The sequence below is a fragment of the Cyclopterus lumpus genome, chromosome 14 (assembly GCF_009769545.1).
Source record: "Cyclopterus lumpus isolate fCycLum1 chromosome 14, fCycLum1.pri, whole genome shotgun sequence".
NCBI lineage: Eukaryota > Metazoa > Chordata > Actinopteri > Perciformes > Cyclopteridae > Cyclopterus > Cyclopterus lumpus.
Window position 1 is genome coordinate 52,501 of NC_046979.1, and position 18,324 is coordinate 70,824.

Sequence of the window (18,324 nt, forward strand, 5' to 3'; positions counted from 1 at the left end):
CACGTACAGAGACAGGAGCATGAAGGCAGCACTGACATGTACAGAGACAAGGAGGAGCATGAAGGCAGCACAGACACGTACAGAGACAGGAGCATGAAGGCAGCGCTGACACGTACAGAGATGAGGAGAAGCATGAAGGCAGCACAGACATGTAGAGACAAGGAGGAGCATGAAGGCAGCACAGACACGTACAGAGATAAGGAGGAGCATGAAGGCAGCACTGACATGTACAGAGACAAGGAGGAGCATGAAGGCAGCACTGACATGTACAGAGACAAGGAGGAGCATGAAGGCAGCACAGACACGTACAGAGATAAGGAGGAGCATGAAGGCAGCACTGACATGTACAGAGACAAGGAGGAGCATGAAGGCAGCACAGACACGTACAGAGATAAGGAGGAGCATGAAGGCAGCACTGACATGTACAGAGACAAGGAGGAGCATGAAGGCAGCACTGACATGTACAGAGACAAGGAGGAGCATGAAGGCAGCACTGACATGTACAGAGACAAGGAGGAGCATGAAGGCAGCACTGACACGTACAGAGATAAGGAGGAGCATGAAGGCAGCACTGACATGTACAGAGACAAGGAGGAGCATGAAGGCAGCACTGACATGTACAGAGACAAGGAGGAGCATGAAGGCAGCACTGACACGTACAGAGATAAGGAGGAGCATGAAGGCAGCACTGACATGTACAGAGACAAGGAGGAGCATGAAGGCAGCACTGACACGTACAGAGATAAGGAGGAGCATGAAGGCAGCACTGACACGTACAGAGATAAGGAGGAGCATGAAGGCAGCACAGACACGTACAGAGACAAGGAGGAGCATGAAGGCAGCACAGACATGTACAGAGACAAGGAGGAGCATGAAGGCAGCACAGACACGTACAGAGACAAGGAGGAGCATGAAGGCAGCACTGACATGTACAGAGACAAGGAGGAGCATGAAGGCAGCACTGACATGTACAGAGACAAGGAGGAGCATGAAGGCAGCACAGACACGTACAGAGACAGGAGCATGAAGGCAGCGCTGACACGTACAGAGATGAGGAGAAGCATGAAGGCAGCACAGACACGTACAGAGACAAGGAGGAGCATGAAGGCAGCACAGACACGTACAGAGATGAGGAGGAGCATGAAGGCAGCACAGACACGTACAGAGACAAGGAGGAGCATGAAGGCAGCACAGACACGTACAGAGATGAGGAGGAGCATGAAGGCAGCACAGACATGTACAGAGACAAGGAGGAGCATGAAGGCAGCACAGACACGTACAGAGACAGGAGCATGAAGGCAGCGCTGACACGTACAGAGATGAGGAGAAGCATGAAGGCAGCACAGACATGTAGAGACAAGGAGGAGCATGAAGGCAGCACAGACACGTACAGAGATAAGGAGGAGCATGAAGGCAGCACAGACATGTAGAGACAAGGAGGAGCATGAAGGCAGCACAGACACGTACAGAGATAAGGAGGAGCATGAAGGCAGCACTGACATGTACAGAGACAAGGAGGAGCATGAAGGCAGCACTGACATGTACAGAGACAAGGAGGAGCATGAAGGCAGCACAGACACGTACAGAGATAAGGAGGAGCATGAAGGCAGCACTGACATGTACAGAGACAAGGAGGAGCATGAAGGCAGCACTGACATGTACAGAGACAAGGAGGAGCATGAAGGCAGCACTGACATGTACAGAGACAAGGAGGAGCATGAAGGCAGCACAGACACGTACAGAGATAAGGAGGAGCATGAAGGCAGCACTGACATGTACAGAGACAAGGAGGAGCATGAAGGCAGCACTGACACGTACAGAGATAAGGAGGAGCATGAAGGCAGCACTGACATGTACAGAGACAAGGAGGAGCATGAAGGCAGCACTGACATGTACAGAGATAAGGAGGAGCATGAAGGCAGCACTGACATGTACAGAGACAAGGAGGAGCATGAAGGCAGCACTGACACGTACAGAGATAAGGAGGAGCATGAAGGCAGCACAGACATGTACAGAGACAAGGAGGAGCATGAAGGCAGCACAGACACGTACAGAGATAAGGAGGAGCATGAAGGCAGCACAGACACGTACAGAGACAAGGAGGAGCATGAAGGCAGCACAGACATGTACAGAGACAAGGAGGAGCATGAAGGCAGCACAGACATGTACAGAGACAAGGAGGAGCATGAAGGCAGCACAGACATGTACAGAGACAAGGAGGAGCATGAAGGCAGCACTGGAATGTACAAATAGAAAGAGGAGTATTACCTGTGGCTGAGCCCTCAGGTAAATGATGGCGTTGAGGGCGATGTCGGATTCAAACTGGTTCAGTAACCAGGTGTGCCAGTCCTGATAAACACTCCACTCAGTCTCCGTCAAATTACCACACTCAAACAGGTTGGACCCAAACACGTACCTGTACCACATATACACCCAAATCAATACATTCAGAAGAACCTCCTGTTTCACACACATAACATCTCAGGTGTGTGTGTGTAGTCACCCGTCTCAGGTGTGTGTGAGTAGTCACCCGTCTCAGGTGTGTGTGTGTAGTCACCCGTCTCAGGTGTGTGTGTGTAGTCACCCGTCTCAGGTGTGTGTGAGTAGTCACCCGTCTCAGGTGTGTGTGAGTAGTCACCCGTCTCAGGTGTGTGTGTGTAGTCACCCGTCTCAGGTGTGTGTGAGTAGTCACCCGTCTCAGGTGTGTGTGAGTAGTCACCCGTCTCAGGTGTGTGTGTGTAGTCACCCGTCTCAGGTGTGTGTGTGTGTAGTCACCCGTCTCAGGTGTGTGTGTGTAGTGACCCGTCTCAGGTGTGTGTGTGTGTAGTCACCCGTCTCAGGTGTGTGTGTGTAGTCACCCGTCTCAGGTGTGTGTGTGTGTAGTCGCCCATCTCAGGAGTGTATAGTCACCCGTCTCAGGAGTGTATAGTCACCCGTCTCAGGTGTGTGTGTGTGTGTGTAGTCGCCCGTCTCAGGAGTGTATAGTCACCCGTCTCAGGTGTGTGTGTGTGTGTGTAGTCGCCCGTCTCAGGTGTGTATAGTCACCCGTCTCAGGTGTGTGTGTGTAGTCACCCGTCTCAGGTGTGTGTGTGTGTGTGTGTAGTCGCCCGTCTCAGGAGTGTATAGTCACCCGTCTCAGGTGTGTGTGTGTGTGTGTAGTCGCCCGTCTCAGGTGTGTATAGTCACCCGTCTCAGGTGTGTGTAGTCACCCGTCTCAGGTGTGTGTGTGTAGTCACCCGTCTCAGGTGTGTGTGTGTAGTCACCCGTCTCAGGTGTGTGTGAGTAGTCACCCGTCTCAGGTGTGTGTGAGTAGTCACCCGTCTCAGGTGTGTGTGAGTAGTCACCCGTCTCAGGTGTGTGAGTGTAGTCACCCGTCTCAAGTGTGTGTGTGTAGTCACCCGTCTCAGGTGTGTGTGTGTGTAGTCACCCGTCTCAGGTGTGTGTGAGTAGTCACCCGTCTCAGGTGTGTGTGTGTAGTCACCCGTCTCAGGTGTGTGTGAGTAGTCACCCGTCTCAGGTGTGTGTGAGTAGTCACCCGTCTCAGGTGTGTGAGTGTAGTCACCCGTCTCAAGTGTGTGTGTGTAGTCACCCGTCTCAGGTGTGTGTGTGTGTAGTCACCCGTCTCAGGTGTGTGTGTGTAGTGACCCGTCTCAGGTGTGTGTGTGTGTAGTCACCCGTCTCAGGTGTGTGTGTGTAGTCACCCGTCTCAGGTGTGTGTGTGTGTAGTCGCCCATCTCAGGAGTGTATAGTCACCCGTCTCAGGAGTGTATAGTCACCCGTCTCAGGTGTGTGTGTGTGTGTGTAGTCGCCCGTCTCAGGAGTGTATAGTCACCCGTCTCAGGTGTGTGTGTGTGTGTGTAGTCGCCCGTCTCAGGTGTGTATAGTCACCCGTCTCAGGTGTGTGTAGTCACCCGTCTCAGGTGTGTGTGTGTAGTCACCCGTCTCAGGTGTGTGTGAGTAGTCACCCGTCTCAGGTGTGTGTGAGTAGTCACCCGTCTCAGGTGTGTGTGAGTAGTCACCCGTCTCAGGTGTGTGAGTGTAGTCACCCGTCTCAAGTGTGTGTGTGTAGTCACCCGTCTCAGGTGTGTGTGTGTGTAGTCACCCGTCTCAAGTGTGTGTGTGTGTGTGTGTAGTGACCCGTCTCAGGTGTGTGTGTGTGTGTGTGTAGTCACCCGTCTCAAGTGTGTGTGTGTAGTCACCCGTCTCAAGTGTGTGTGTGTGTGTGTGTAGTCACCCGTCTCAGGTGTGTGTGTGTGTAGTCGCCCATCTCAGGAGTGTATAGTCACCCGTCTCAGGAGTGTATAGTCACCCGTCTCAGGTGTGTGTGTGTGTGTGTGTAGTCGCCCGTCTCAGGTGTGTATAGTCACCCGTCTCAGGTGTGTATAGTCACCCGTCTCAGGTGTGTATAGTCACCCGTCTCAGGTGTGTGTGTGTGTGTGTGTGTGTAGTCGCCCGTCTCAGGTGTGTGTGTGTGTGTGTGTAGTCGCCCGTCTCAGGTGTGTATAGTCACCCGTCTCAGGTGTGTGTGTGTGTGTGTGTGTGTGTAGTCACCCGTCTCAGGTGTGTGTGTGTGTGTGTAGTCGCCCGTCTCAGGTGTGTGTAGTCGCCCGTCTCAGGTGTGTATAGTCACCCGTCTCAGGTGTGTGTGTGTGTGTGTGTGTAGTCGCCCGTCTCAGGTGCGTGTAGTCGCCCGTCTCAGGTGCGTGTAGTCGCCCGTCTCAGGTGCGTGTAGTCGCCCGTCTCAGGAGTGTATAGTCACCCGTCTCAGGTGCGTGTAGTCACCCGTCTCAGGTGCGTGTAGTCACCCGTCTCAGGTGCGTATAGTCACCCGTCTCAGGTGTGTGTAGTCACCCGTCTCAGGTGCGTGTAGTCACCCGTCTCAGGTGTGTATAGTCACCTTTCCGAGTAGACGGAGCGCTCATAGAACTGGACGGGGTTTTCAGCCTGCTGAAGTTTGACTGACGGAGACTGAAGCTGAGAGCGAACTCTGCTGAGAGACGCATAACTCTGACCGACAGGTAAAAAGAGACGGACATATACATGGTTAGTGAAACTGCATCACCTGCTTCTCATTATAATCACCTGAGTGGGCTGGGTCAAAAGGAGTTACCTGGAAGGTATAAGACCAGCGGCTCGGTTTATCATATAACATCTGCAACAAGTTCCCTCCACTCTTCTGAGAGGAACTCAACTCCTGCAAAAGACAAACAAACACAAACACACAGGTATGTAAACACTCAAAGGTGAACTTGGGTTAACACGGCTTTTATTGTGAAAGGACAGGAGCGCCTCCTCTTGTCATGTGTGATGTCACCGTGTTGTGTTCAGGTGCTTTTATTCACCTGGTAAACGTCACTACTGTCATTCTGGACGTTGCACCATTTCCCGATGGGTTCAGGGATCACCTCCCAGTCCTCCGACTGCCCCTGAAGGAGGCGCACCAGGGTGGACTTTCCTGCAGCTGGGAGACAGACATGCAGACAAAGAGGCAGACATGCAGGCAGATAAAGAGGCAGACAGGCAGATAAAGAGACAGACAGACAGACAAAGAGACAGACATGCAGGCCGATAAAGAGGCAGACAGGCAGATAAAGAGACAGACAGGCAGACAAAGAGACAGACAGGCAGACAAAGAGACAGACAGGCAGACAAAGAGACAGACATGCAGATAAAGAGACAGACAGGCAGACAAAGAGACAGACAGGCAGATAAAGAGACAGACAGGCAGACAGACAGGCAGACAAAGAGACAGACAGGCAGACAAAGAGACAGACAGGCAGACAAAGAGACAGACATGCAGATAAAGAGACAGACAGGCAGACAAAGAGACAGACATGCAGATAAAGAGACAGACATGCAGGCAGATAAAGAGGCAGACAGGCAGACAAAGAGACAGACATGCAGGCCGATAAAGAGGCAGACAGGCAGACAAAGAGACAGACAGGCAGACAAAGAGACAGACATGCAGATAAAGAGACAGACAGGCAGACAAAGAGACAGACAGGCAGACAAAGAGACAGACATGCAGATAAAGAGGCAGACAGGCAGACAGACAGGCAGACAAAGAGACAGACAGGCAGACAAAGAGACAGACAGGCAGACAAAGAGACAGACAGGCAGACAAAGAGACAGACATGCAGACAAAGAGGCAGACAGGCAGACAAAGAGACAGACATGCAGACAGACAGGCAGACAAAGAGACAGACAGAAGTCTACGATGCATTGTAACATTGAAGTATCTTATAGTATTATTTATTTATATATGTGTATATGAAGTGTTGACTTTGAAATATGACTGATACTTTCAGCTACTATGTACTTTCACACAAAGAATAATAACGCAGTACTTGAGTGTTTATGTATTCATCGCTGCCGTAGCAACGTCACGTGTTATTGAATATTTACTTTAATTTAACGCCAATCATCTCCGTGAAGGAGGGGCTGACGTTACTAAAATCCGCGCTGATCAATCCGGACTCACCGATGTTTCCCTCGATGGAGATCTTCTTCCCTCTGCGTGGGGCGTGAAGTGGGCTGAGTCTCTTCGGGGGGGTCGCCATGTTTACAATAAGCTACTACTCTAATGAGACTGTAACTACTTTAGAAACTAACGAGCTGACCACGAGCTGCTTTTTACGTTCAATCACGCGCGCCCCGGGTACAGGGTTCCGTTTCCGGGGGCGGGACTAACCTCAACCAGGGTACTTCTCTAGGCTGAGTGAAATGACCCGGAAGTAATCGAAGTAATCGTCGAATTCTCTAACTGCGAAGGAAAGGAGCTTCAATGCTCCCTTACTTAGCTCCTTTAGCATAGGAAACACTGGACCTTCCTTAAAGGAAAGGAGCTTCAATGCTCCCTTACTTAGCTCCTTTAGCATAGGAAACACTGGACCTTCCTTTACCAAAGGAGCTTCAATGCTCCCTTACTTAGCTCCTTTAGCATAGGAAACACTGGACCTTCCTTAAAGGAAAGGAGCTTCAATGCTCCCTTACTTAGCCCCTTTAGCATAGGAAACACTGGACCTTCCTTTACCAAAGGAGCTTCAATGCTCCCTTACTTAGCTCCTTTAGCATAGGAAACACTGGACCTTCCTTTAAAGGAAAGGAGCTTCAATGCTCCCTTACTTAGCTCCTTTAGCATAGGAAACACTGGACCTTCCTTGGAAAGGAGCTTCAATGCTTCCTTACTTAGCTCCTTTAGCAGAGGAAACACTGGACCTTCCTTTAAAAGGAAAGGAGCTTCAATGCTCCCTTACTTCGCTCCTTTAGCATAGGAAACACTGGACCTTCCTTAAAGGAAAGGAGCTTCAATGCTCCCTTACTTAGCTCCTTTAGCATAGGACTGCTGCTATATGTCCATACCTGTTTCCCTTTAGACTGCTGCTATATGTCCATACCTGTTTCCCTTTAGACTGCTGCTATATGTCCATACCTGTTTCCCTTTAGACTGCTGCTATATGTCCATACCTGTTTCCCTTTAGACTGCTGCTATATGTCCATACCTGTTTCCCTTTAGACTGCTGCTGCTATATGTCCATACCTGTTTCCCTTTAGACTGCTGCTATATGTCCATACCTGTTTCCCTTTACAGACTGCTGCTATATGTCCATACCTGTTTCCCTTTAGACTGCTGCTATATGTCCATACCTGTTTCCCTTTACAGACTGCTGCTATATGTCCATACCTGTTTCCCTTTACAGACTGCTGCTATATGTCCATACCTGTTTCCCTTTACAGACTGCTGCTATATGTCAATTTACAACAATTAAAAACAATTCACCATAAAAAGGTCTCACTCCGCTCCCGGTTACAGTCCCGATACAGCGGTCTCATTAGAGTAATAGAACCCTGACATGGACTGGTTCAACATTTTAATATGAACAACTAGCAGACAGTTACTGACATGAACATGTGTGTTGATTATTGCAGCATCACTGAGCTCTCCTGGACAGCAGCATCTCACGGATGTTGTCTTCAGCTTCTTTCACACTGCGTTCAAGGTACACCTTCTTTTGCTGGAAGAAACAAAACATCGTCAGACCCCTGACCCCCCTGACGACTGCAGTAACACACTTGAACACTAGAAACACGTGTGTGTGTGTGTGTATATAAACAAAACATCGTCAGACCCCTGACCCCCCTGACGACTGCAGTAACACACTTGAACACTAGAAACACGTGTGTGTGTGTGTGTGTGTGTGTATGTATATAAACAAAACGTTTAGTTCTCGTGTACTACAGGTATTAATTGTGTAATGTGTGTATTTATCGTGTACTACTGCATGGATTTGTGTACTTATCGAGTACAGCGTGTACTAGTACCTCCAGCTCTCTGATCTTCTCCTCAGCTGTTCTCTGTTTGTCCTTCAGCTGGTTGTTGATTTCTTCAGTTGACTGAAGAATGAACCTGAAACACAAAAGGAACTTTCCGTCACTTCACATGAGCTTCCTCTCAAAAACAAGTTCATTTAATAGTTTACAAAACAGAAGAAGATTGTTTCAAATTAAAATATATAAGATCTTTGTAGTTTTCAGTCTGCCAAAGATGACCAAGTAAAGAGGACGCCCCACTCTGCGTAAAAACTAGACATCGTCTGTCTTTAGTGCTCATTAAACACCAGAGTGACGGGTCTCGTGTGCTAATATCAAGGGTAACTGATAAACCGACACTCACATGCGTCCGACTCCCTCGTAGAGCCGCGTGCTGTCCGACAGCGTAGCGATCTCCGCGTGCGTTAGCTTAGCATGTTTCTGAACTCGAGTCAGCTGATCGATCTGCAGGTCAGCCAGCTTCACCTTCTGCTGCGTGTCGATCATCTTCACCTGCAGCTCCGAGAAGGCCTACGAGAGAGAGGTATCATTGAGGAAAAACACCTGAACAACCATCAGAGAAGGCCTACAAGAGAGAGGTATCACTCTGAAGAAAAACACCTGAACAACCATCAGAGAAGGCCTACAAGAGAGATGTATCACTCTGAAGAAAAACACCTGAACAACCATCAGAGAAGGCCTACAAGAGAGAGGTATCACTCTGAAGAAAAACACCTGAACAACCATCAGAGAAGGCCTACAAGAGAGAGGTATCACTCTGAAGAAAAACACCTGAACAACCATCAGAGAAGGCCTACAAGAGAGAGGTATCACTCTGAAGAAAAACACCTGAACAACCATCAGAGAAGGCCTACAAGAGAGGTATCACTGAGGAAAAACACCTGAACAACCATCAGAGAAGGCCTACAAGAGAGAGGTATCACTCTGAAGAAAAACACCTGAACAACCATCAGAGAAGGCCTACAAGAGAGAGGTATCACTCTGAAGAAAAACACCTGAACAACCATCAGAGAAGGCCTACAAGAGAGGTATCACTCTGAAGAAAAACACCTGAACAACCATCAGAGAAGGCCTACAAGAGAGAGGTATCACTGAGGAAAAACACCTGAACAAACATCAGAGAAGGCCTACAAGAGAGGTATCACTCTGAAGAAAAACACCTGAACAACCATCAGAGAAGGCCTACAAGAGAGAGGTATCACTCTGAAGAAAAACACCTGAACAACCATCAGAGAAGGCATCACTCTGAAGAAAAACACCTGAACAACCATCAGAGAAGGCCTACAAGAGAGAGGTATCACTCTGAAGAAAAACACCTGAACAACCATCAGAGAAGGCCTACAAGAGAGGTATCACTGAGGAAAAACACCTGAACAACCATCAGAGAAGGCCTACAAGAGAGGTATCACTGAGGAAAAACACCTGAACAACCATCAGAGAAGGCCTACAAGAGAGAGGTATCACTCTGAAGAAAAACACCTGAACAACCATCAGAGAAGGCATCACTCTGAAGAAAAACACCTGAACAACCATCAGAGAAGGCCTACAAGAGAGAGGTATCACTCTGAAGAAAAACACCTGAACAACCATCAGAGAAGGCCTACAAGAGAGGTATCACTGAGGAAAAACACCTGAACAACCATCAGAGAAGGCCTACAAGAGAGGTATCACTCTGAAGAAAAACACCTGAACAACCATCAGAGAAGGCCTACAAGAGAGGTATCACTCTGAAGAAAAACACCTGAACAACCATCAGAGAAGGCCTACAAGAGAGAGGTATCACTCTGAAGAAAAACACCTGAACAACCATCAGAGAAGGCCTACAAGAGAGAGGTAGCACTCTGAAGAAAAACACCTGAACAACCATCAGAGAAGGCCTACAAGTGAGAGGTATCACTCTGAAGAAAAACACCTGAACCATCAGAGAAGGCCTACAAGAGAGAGGTATCACTGAGGAAAAACACCTGAACAACCATCAGAGAAGGACTACAAGAGAGAGGTATCACTGAGGAAAAACACCTGAACAACCATCAGAGAAGGCCTACAAGAGAGAGGTATCATTGAGGAAAAACACCTGAACAACCATCAGAGAAGGCCTACAAGAGAGAGGTATCACTCTGAAGAAAAACACCTGAACAACCATCAGAGAAGGACTACAAGAGAGAGGTATCACTGAGGAAAAACACCTGAACAACCATCAGAGAAGGCCTACAAGAGAGAGGTATCACTGAGGAAAAACACCTGAACCACCAGACAAGGCTTATAAAAGAACAATTTAAGTTGTATTATATTGCATATTAGAACATTTACATGTATTTACTATTATTGCTATATGTATCATGTTTCACCAGCAGAATTGCTTGTATTACAGATTTAGATTCAAAGATCGTGTACTGTGAAGCTTCATAATGTCCTAACGACGTCTCGATCTTCTTCTTCGGTCCTGTTAAACGTGTAGTTGGCATGGCTATGCTAACAGTTAGCTCCGGTGTGGTCAACGATCCCCACGGTTGTCCGATAACACAGACACGTGACTGAGCAGGTGAAAGCAGGTGACTTCACAGGGAGGTACGGGATTGCTGCTGTATCATAGTTACCTTCTTCAGCTCCAGGTCTATGGGCGCAGCCATCTTCAACAACGCTGAGCAGAGACAACACTGCGCATGTGCGAGGCTGTTAGATCCCGCTTCTTCTTGTTCTCCTTTCTCGTCAACACAACTATCGGTGCACTACCGCCACCTGCTGTCCTGGAGGGGGAACCAGTTACCCCTCCACATATATATATATGACTCAGGTCATCCACAGGGGGACCTTTGTTTGTAGCAGCAGCAAACAAAGTTACAGAGTAAACATCAAATATTAAGTTTGAAAAGATGCAAAATATATATATACAATAAAATCCTGTCCTATTCTGAGCCACGTTAATGGACTCACAGGTTAGTTTATTAACTGGATCCCCATTAGCGGCCCCTAATCTTCCTGGGGTCCACAGAAAGGACAAAATGATACATACAAACATGACGTGAAACAAACAGTTAAAAAATAGTACAAACAGAATAATAAAAAAATAATAAAGTGCAATCAAGGACTATGATGTATATTGTGCAGTACATCAGTAATATATAAAAGAAAGATCAGATGACTACAAAAGTGATGGAAACTGTCAAGTAGTTAATGTCAACTGGTTGATGCCCCAAGGTTTTTTAAATGACAAATTATTACCTGTATGAGATAGATGATGAGGTAGTATATTCCAAGCAGTAATTGCACGAAAAGTAACTGTACATTTGAGGTTTGAGGTATCAAGTGACCTAAACTAGCGTTCCTTGTGTGATGGTTGTCTGTGACATGTATATTGTAATTGATTAAATATGACCTTTCTGAAAAACAAGAGAAGGCTATAGTGAAGTTTAGTCTGCACTGAGAACCAGGACAAGCGAGAGTGCATATATGCTGTATTGGTTCTTATTGAACACTGGAGTGCTGATCTGGCAGCTCGATTTGGAACCAGTTGTAGTTTGTTCATGTCCTTCTTAGCAGTTGTTGACCGTATGAATGGACAGTATAGCAGATGACAAAAGACCAAGGACTGTAACACCTGACAAACAATAGAGTTAAATAGGTAAAGCACTTTCTGGTCATCGCTATGCCCCTCCCCATTTTAGTGACGATGCTGTCAATGTGCTCCGACCACGACAACTGTTCGTCCAACACTTCACCCAGTAGTTTGGTCTCTGGAGACGTTGATCCCATTTCCATCATTTTGTCAATTTATTTGAACTTTTATCGAACTTTAAATCATAAGTCTAACTTGAGCTCTCACGTTAGAGCAATGTCCCGTTCTAGATAAAGGAATGAAACCAGAGACTTGGTCCCGCCCCTTCCTCTTATACCAGCTGACCATCAGCTTAATATAAATAATTCCCAAAGAAAAACATTATTTCAAATATGAATATAACATCCATTCATATGGTAGATCATACAAATAAATCAAATAACATGATTCTTTTAATCAAAACAAATGGCTCTAACATATGTTTGAGATTATATATATATATATCATATCACAGCCATTTCCATGTTTAACCTCATTAAAGCATTTCATATTTTGTTCTTTAACTGCTTCTCGATCGGAGGCCATGACTGGAATCGAACAAACTTCAACATTTTCCTCATGATCTTTATTATTTAGTCAGGATTCTGTAAGAATGACATCACAATGAGTGCAGTGCTCCGATTGGTCATCTGCAATGCGGTTACCATGGATAGCAGAGAATGCCCCTTCAATCGGGGCCCTCTGTGACATCATCACTCTCTCCTGGGTGATGTCATCTGTTGTTGTTGTTGGGGTTCTGGACAAAGTTGATGGAGTATGAGCCAGTGTCCGAGTCCTGGTTCACCTGGAAGTTGTTGGTGGAAAGTCCGAAGGGTCTCAGGACAAGGTTCCCCAGGTCCTTTAGTTTACCTGAAGCAGGGGTCAAGGTTCAACTCTTCACTTAGGGCTTTTATTGTGAAAATACTTAATGAAACAGGAAGTGAACTGTTACGTACTCATCATCTCCTCCTTCAACTTCTCATTCCTCTCCTGGATCTGCTGAGGCAGCCTCTGAGAGACAGACAGGTAGAGAGACAGTTTTATACTTTAGTACATTCATTATAAACTGACATTCTTTTGGTATGTAAGTATATATACTCCCCCCCTTCCTCACCATGCAGGCCTGTCTGGCGCTTGTGTGGGTCGGGTCCAGCTCTAGGACCTTCTTGTAGTCCTCCAGAGCCTCGTCCAGCTTGTCCGTCTGCTCATGAAGCTCCGCCCTCCTTAGCAACGCCCGCACATAGTCTGGATTCAGTTGTATCGCTACGGCAACCACAAACGACCAATCAATGAGGAGATCAACCAATGAGCTATACAAGTGAAGCATGATGTCATCACTCACCTCTGGTGCAGTCCAAGATCGCCTTCACCTTCAGATCCTGAGAGGGAGAAGGAGTCTGTTAGCATGTTGTTAGCCTCTATGTTAGCATGCTGTTAGCCTCTGTGTTAACATGCTATTATTGTGTTGGCCAGTGTAACATGTAACATGCTGTTAGCATGATGTTAGGCTGTTGTTGGCCAGTGTTGATAGCCTGACATGTAGCATGTTGTAAGTGTGCTGTTAGCGTATTGTTGGCCAGTGTTGATAAACTAACATGTAGCATGCTGTTAGCATTATGTTAGCACGTAGACTTTCCCACATATAAAAAAGGACACACACTTGACCTGGTCTACACCTTCGGCATTACCATCAGCAATCTAACCAGCATCGACCTCACCATCTCTGAATCGGACCTCTCCTCCACAGTCTCCAGCATGAAGACCTCCACCTGTGCCCTTGACCCCCTCCCCTCTTCCTTAGTCAAGGCCTGCCTCCCCTCACTCTCCCCTCTCATCACAAACATCATCAACTCCACACTGTCCTCTGGTCTCATACCCTCCACCCCTTACTCAAGCTCACTACTGTCACCCCCGTGTTAAAACCTGGTCTTGATCCTGACATACCCAACAAATACCAGCCCATCCCCAACCTCCCCGTCCTGTCCAAAGTCCTTGAGAGAGTTGTTGACTTTCCCACCCAAAAAAAGGACACACACTTGAGCTGGTCTACACCTTCGGCATTACCATCAGCAATCTAACCAGCATGGACCTCACCATCTCTGACCCCCTGGCTATCACCTTGGACATAGACATCCCCGCCCCCCATGTTAAGCAGAGTCGCACCAGAAAATTCCGGAAAATCAAGTCCATCGACCTCCCCCACTCAAGCTTGCTGCTGTCACCCCCGTGCTGAAAACACCTGGTCTTGACCCTGACATCCCCAACAACTACCGGCCCATCTCCAACCTCCCCTTCCTGTCCAAAGTTCTTGAGAGAGTTGTTGCATCACAACTCAAGTCCCACCTCAATCTCAATAATCTCTACGAACCCTTCCAATCCGGCCTACTGTTCAAAACACAGCACAGAAACCGCCCTACCGAAAATCACTGCTGATATACTTCTCACTGCTGACTTCCTCACCATCCTCATCCTCCTTGGCCTCAGTGCCGCCTTCGACACTATCAACCACTCCATCCTCCTCTCACCTCTCCAGTTCTCCCTTGGCATAACTGGCACTGCCCTTTCCTGGTTCACCTCATATCTCTCAGAACGACATCAATTAATTGCCATAAACAACTGTAAATCCTCCACCTCCCCAGTCACCCACGGTGTCCCCCAAGGTTCTGTGCTTGGTCTCCTCCTCTTCATCATTTATATCCTTCCCTTTGGACAAATCATCCGTTGTCATGGTCTTGACTTCTACTTCTACACTGACGACACCCAACTCTACTTCTCCTCAAAGACCATCATCTCAGTCACCCACTCCACTCTCTCCATCTGCCTCATTGATATAAAAGTATGGATGCAACAGAACTTTCTCAAACTCAACAGCAATAAATCTGAAATACTCATCCCCAGGTCCGCCTGTGCAAACACTCTGAAGACCATCAGGACCTGGGGTGACAGGGCCTTCTCAGCTGCTGCTTCCCCCCCCATCCACATCCGTCAGGCTCCCACCCTATCATCAATCAAGCAAGCCCTCAAAACTGATAGCCTAACATGTAGGATGTTGATAACATGTTGTTGGCCAGTGTTGATAGGCTAGGATATAGCATGATGTTAGCATGTTGTTGATAGCGTAACATGTAGCATGTGGTTAGCATGTTGTTGATTGCCTAACATGTAACATATTGTTAGCATGTTATTGATAGCCTAACATATAGCATGATGTTAACGTGTTGATAGCCTAACATGTAACACGTTGTTAGCATGTTATTGATAGCCTAACATATAGCATGATGTTAACGTGTTGATAGCCTAACATGTAACACGTTGTTAGCATGTTATTGATAGCCTAACATATAGCATGATGTTAACGTGTTGATAGCCTAACATGTAACACGTTGTTAGCGTGTTGCTTGTTACCAGGTGCAGTCTTGCAGCAGCTCGGTTGGAGAACAGCACAGCTCTCTCTCGGCTGAAACAAACCGGACATGAAACCAAGGCGTTTGTGTAGCTCCGCTCTGCGTCCACCCAGTCTGCAGAGAGATGTGTTACTGGTTTGTACTGGTTTATAAGGGACAATGTTACGATGATGTCACTCACCTCCGGCTTTAAAGTGTCCGTTGCCTTTTTCCTTCAGGGTTAAACTTTGCTGCCGTCGACTCTGAAAGAAAACAGAAGATTGATTTTACAGAATCACACTCAAGAGTCCTGGTTTCCTCAGAATCCGTACATCATACAACATCCGGTCCCAGGACCCTCCCAACGGAAACACTTGTCCATCACCGGAAAAACTACCTTAACACCTTCAAAGGAAAACACTTCCTCAATACCAACAATGGGAAACACTTCCTAAAAGCCAACAACGGGAAACAATTCCTAAAAACCTTCCACGGGCAACACTTCCTAAACACCTTCAACGATAACACTTTCTAAACGCTTTCAACGGTAACAATTTCTAAACGCCTACAACAGGAAACACTTCCTAAAAACCTTCAATGGGAAACACTTCCTCAAAACATTCAACTGGAACACTTTCTACAAACCTTCAGCGGGAAACACTTCCTAAAAAAACAACGGGAAACACTTCCTAAAAACATTCGACGGGAACACTTCCTAAACGCCTTCCTAAAAACTTGAAGATGAAAAAGGGTTAGGGTTAGGGTTAATAAAGACGGGTAGTAAACAGGTTAACAGATTACATTACATGTCATCTAGCTGACGCTTTTATCCAAAGCGACTTACAATAAGTGCATTAAACCATGAGTCCAAACTCAGAACAACAAGAATCAAGAAAGTACAATTTCTTCTATAAAGTTAAACTACAAAGTGCTATCAGTAAGATACATTTAAGTGCTACTAAAGTGTTAATACGGCGCTACCTTCCCTATTCAAGGTATAGTCGAAAAAGATGTGTTTTTAGATAAAAGGGTGTCACCTCTTTCTCCTCTTCTGTCAGCTCCTTCTCCGCCTCCTTTAGGTAATCATCATCAAACTCCACCTCCTGGCTGCTCTCCTCCATCTCGGAATCTGAATCCTCCTGCAGCCTGTCGCCCTGCTCCTCCTCCTGCAGCCTGTCGTCCTGCTGCTCTTCCTGCAGCCTGTCGCCCTGCTGCTCTTCCTGCAGCCTGTCGTCCTGCTGCTCTTCCTGCAGCCTGTCGCCCTGCTGCTCTTCCTGCAGCCTGTCGCCCTGCTGCTCTTCCTGCAGCCTGTCGTCCTGCTGCTCCTCCTGCAGCCTGTCGCCCTGCTGCCCTTCCTGCAGCCTGTCGCCCTGCTGCTCTTCCTGCAGCCTGTCGTCCTGCTGCTCCTCCTGCAGCCTGTCGCCCTGCTGCTCTTCCTGCAGCCTGTCGCCCTGCTCCTCCTCCTGCAGCCTGTCGCCCTGCTCCTCTTCCTGCAGCCTGTCGTCCTGCTGCTCTTCCTGCAGCCTGTCGCCCTGCTGCTCTTCCTGCAGCCTGTCGCCCTGCTGCTCTTCCTGCAGCCTGTCGCCCTGCTGCTCCTCCTGCAGCAGCCTGTCGCCCTGCTGCTCCTCCTGCAGCCTGTCGCCCTTCTCCTCCTTCTGTCTTCCTCCTCCTACTTCTCTCTCTGTAGTGTCTCTTCTGTCAGTCAGTCCATCAGTTTTAATGTGAAAGTCATCTTCCTCTTCTTCCTCCTCCTCCTCCCTTCGGCCTGAAGGTTCTAGGGTCTCCTGACAGTCGTAGAAGTTCTCCTCCTTTTCCTCCTGTTGTTTTCCAGCTCCTTGTCTGTTCATGTTGAAGCTCTATGACACAAAATGTTATTCAATTGTTGGTTGTTGACTAAAAACCTTCAAAGTTGTTTTTCTCCATTCTCTTACCATCATCATCCTCATCTGATGGACATCTTCATCTCTGCTTCCCATCAGAGGATGAAGATGTCCATCATCATCATCTATGAACCTGTTTATTTTGCAGCTTAAAGGACATTTAAAGATGTTAGATTGTTGGCCATTGGCCTTTTTTTATAGAACATAATAGTAATGTTTACAGTCCGCACACACAGACACACACACTCACGCACACACAGACACACACACTCACGCTCACACACACACACACACACACACACACACGCTCACACTCACGCTCACACACACACACACACACACACACGCTCACGCTCACACACACACGCTCACACACACACGCACACACACACACACTCACACACACACACACACACTCACACACACACTTGTTGTTGTGATGAATCACAGTACCTCTTAAATCAGCACAAAGAGACAGTTTGGTTTAAAGAAGCTCAGAAAGTAACAAACAGTTAATCTGTCTGCTAGCTGCTAGCTAGCTAGCAGATCCGTCACCATGTTGTCAACCATCTGCTACGTCACAGGTCAGAGTGACGTCGTCAGTGGGACGCTTAACAGAAGAATAACGTAATAAAAACGTGTATTGTACCTGCTAGCACCGTTTAGCCTGCTGCTATCAGTCCACGCAGACGTCCGGTCGGTACTGCGCATGTGCAGCTCTCATCAGAGATGAGAAGGAAGCGAGATAGTTCCTTCCTTCACCTTCCGCCATCGTGTTTGACGTAGAGTATAGTTGAATTTAAATTAGTGTAACGTCTTCTGGGTGCAGGCTGGAGAACAGGACGATATGAGTAACTATGGTGACTTATAATTATATCAATAAGATTATATACATGACCGTACACTACAGACCATTACACAGGTACTAACATTAACTGCATCGGGATGTTCTATGAATGTTTTATAAATGTCTTCATCAATAACAATCTGTACTAAACCTCACTTTTTCCGGAGATGATGGAGGAACTCGTGAACGAGGAAAGTGGGCTCGTTCTCGACGGGCTGCTTCTCACCTGGAACTTGCACGGGAGCAGGGGGCGGAGCCAAAACACGGAGAAATAAACCGGAAGTCCGT

General features: G+C 47.4%; 3 protein-coding genes across 12 annotated transcripts in view; all 3 read right to left on the reverse strand.

Annotated features, from left to right (window-relative positions):
• Positions 1-6,670, reverse strand: part of zgc:110540 (deoxynucleoside kinase) — an 8,885-nt gene extending 2,215 nt beyond the window's left edge. For all 4 annotated transcript variants that reach the window (XR_004611078.1, XM_034550980.1, XM_034550979.1 and 1 more), the window contains exons 1-5: positions 6,482-6,670; positions 5,343-5,461; positions 5,111-5,194; positions 4,898-5,007; positions 2,269-2,416 (exon numbers count right to left, since the gene is read on the reverse strand). Coding sequence is in view for 3 of the 4 variants with exons in the window: in XM_034550980.1 (XP_034406871.1) it covers positions 2,269-2,416; positions 4,898-5,007; positions 5,111-5,194; positions 5,343-5,461; positions 6,482-6,560 (540 nt within the window). In the remaining variant the exon portion in view is untranslated. The remainder of the gene's footprint in view (positions 1-2,268; positions 2,417-4,897; positions 5,008-5,110; positions 5,195-5,342; positions 5,462-6,481) is intronic.
• A 1,184-nt stretch (positions 6,671-7,854) lies between these two features.
• On the reverse strand, positions 7,855-11,059 carry pfdn1 (prefoldin subunit 1). The gene is made up of 4 exons (XM_034550131.1): positions 10,929-11,059; positions 8,675-8,841; positions 8,323-8,407; positions 7,855-8,015 (listed from the first exon to the last, which is right to left on the reverse strand). Exons 1-4 carry the CDS (start codon positions 10,959-10,961, stop codon positions 7,932-7,934), a joined length of 369 nt encoding a protein of 122 aa, XP_034406022.1. The 5' UTR covers positions 10,962-11,059; the 3' UTR covers positions 7,855-7,931.
• A 1,434-nt stretch (positions 11,060-12,493) lies between these two features.
• Positions 12,494-18,324, reverse strand: ttc1 (tetratricopeptide repeat domain 1). 7 transcript variants are annotated; one of them, XM_034550481.1, is made up of 10 exons: positions 18,193-18,324; positions 17,839-18,019; positions 17,241-17,337; positions 16,347-17,165; positions 15,512-15,572; positions 15,332-15,444; positions 13,269-13,305; positions 13,041-13,189; positions 12,883-12,937; positions 12,494-12,796 (listed from the first exon to the last, which is right to left on the reverse strand). In XM_034550481.1, the coding sequence occupies exons 2-10, from the start codon at positions 17,898-17,900 to the stop codon at positions 12,660-12,662; spliced, it is 1,530 nt and encodes a 509-aa protein (XP_034406372.1). In that variant the 5' UTR covers positions 17,901-18,019; positions 18,193-18,324; the 3' UTR covers positions 12,494-12,659. The 7 variants fall into 7 exon arrangements, with proteins under 7 accessions (XP_034406372.1, XP_034406374.1, XP_034406375.1 ...); XM_034550483.1 differs by having other exon boundaries at positions 18,263-18,300; XM_034550484.1 differs by having other exon boundaries at positions 17,839-17,951; positions 18,193-18,298.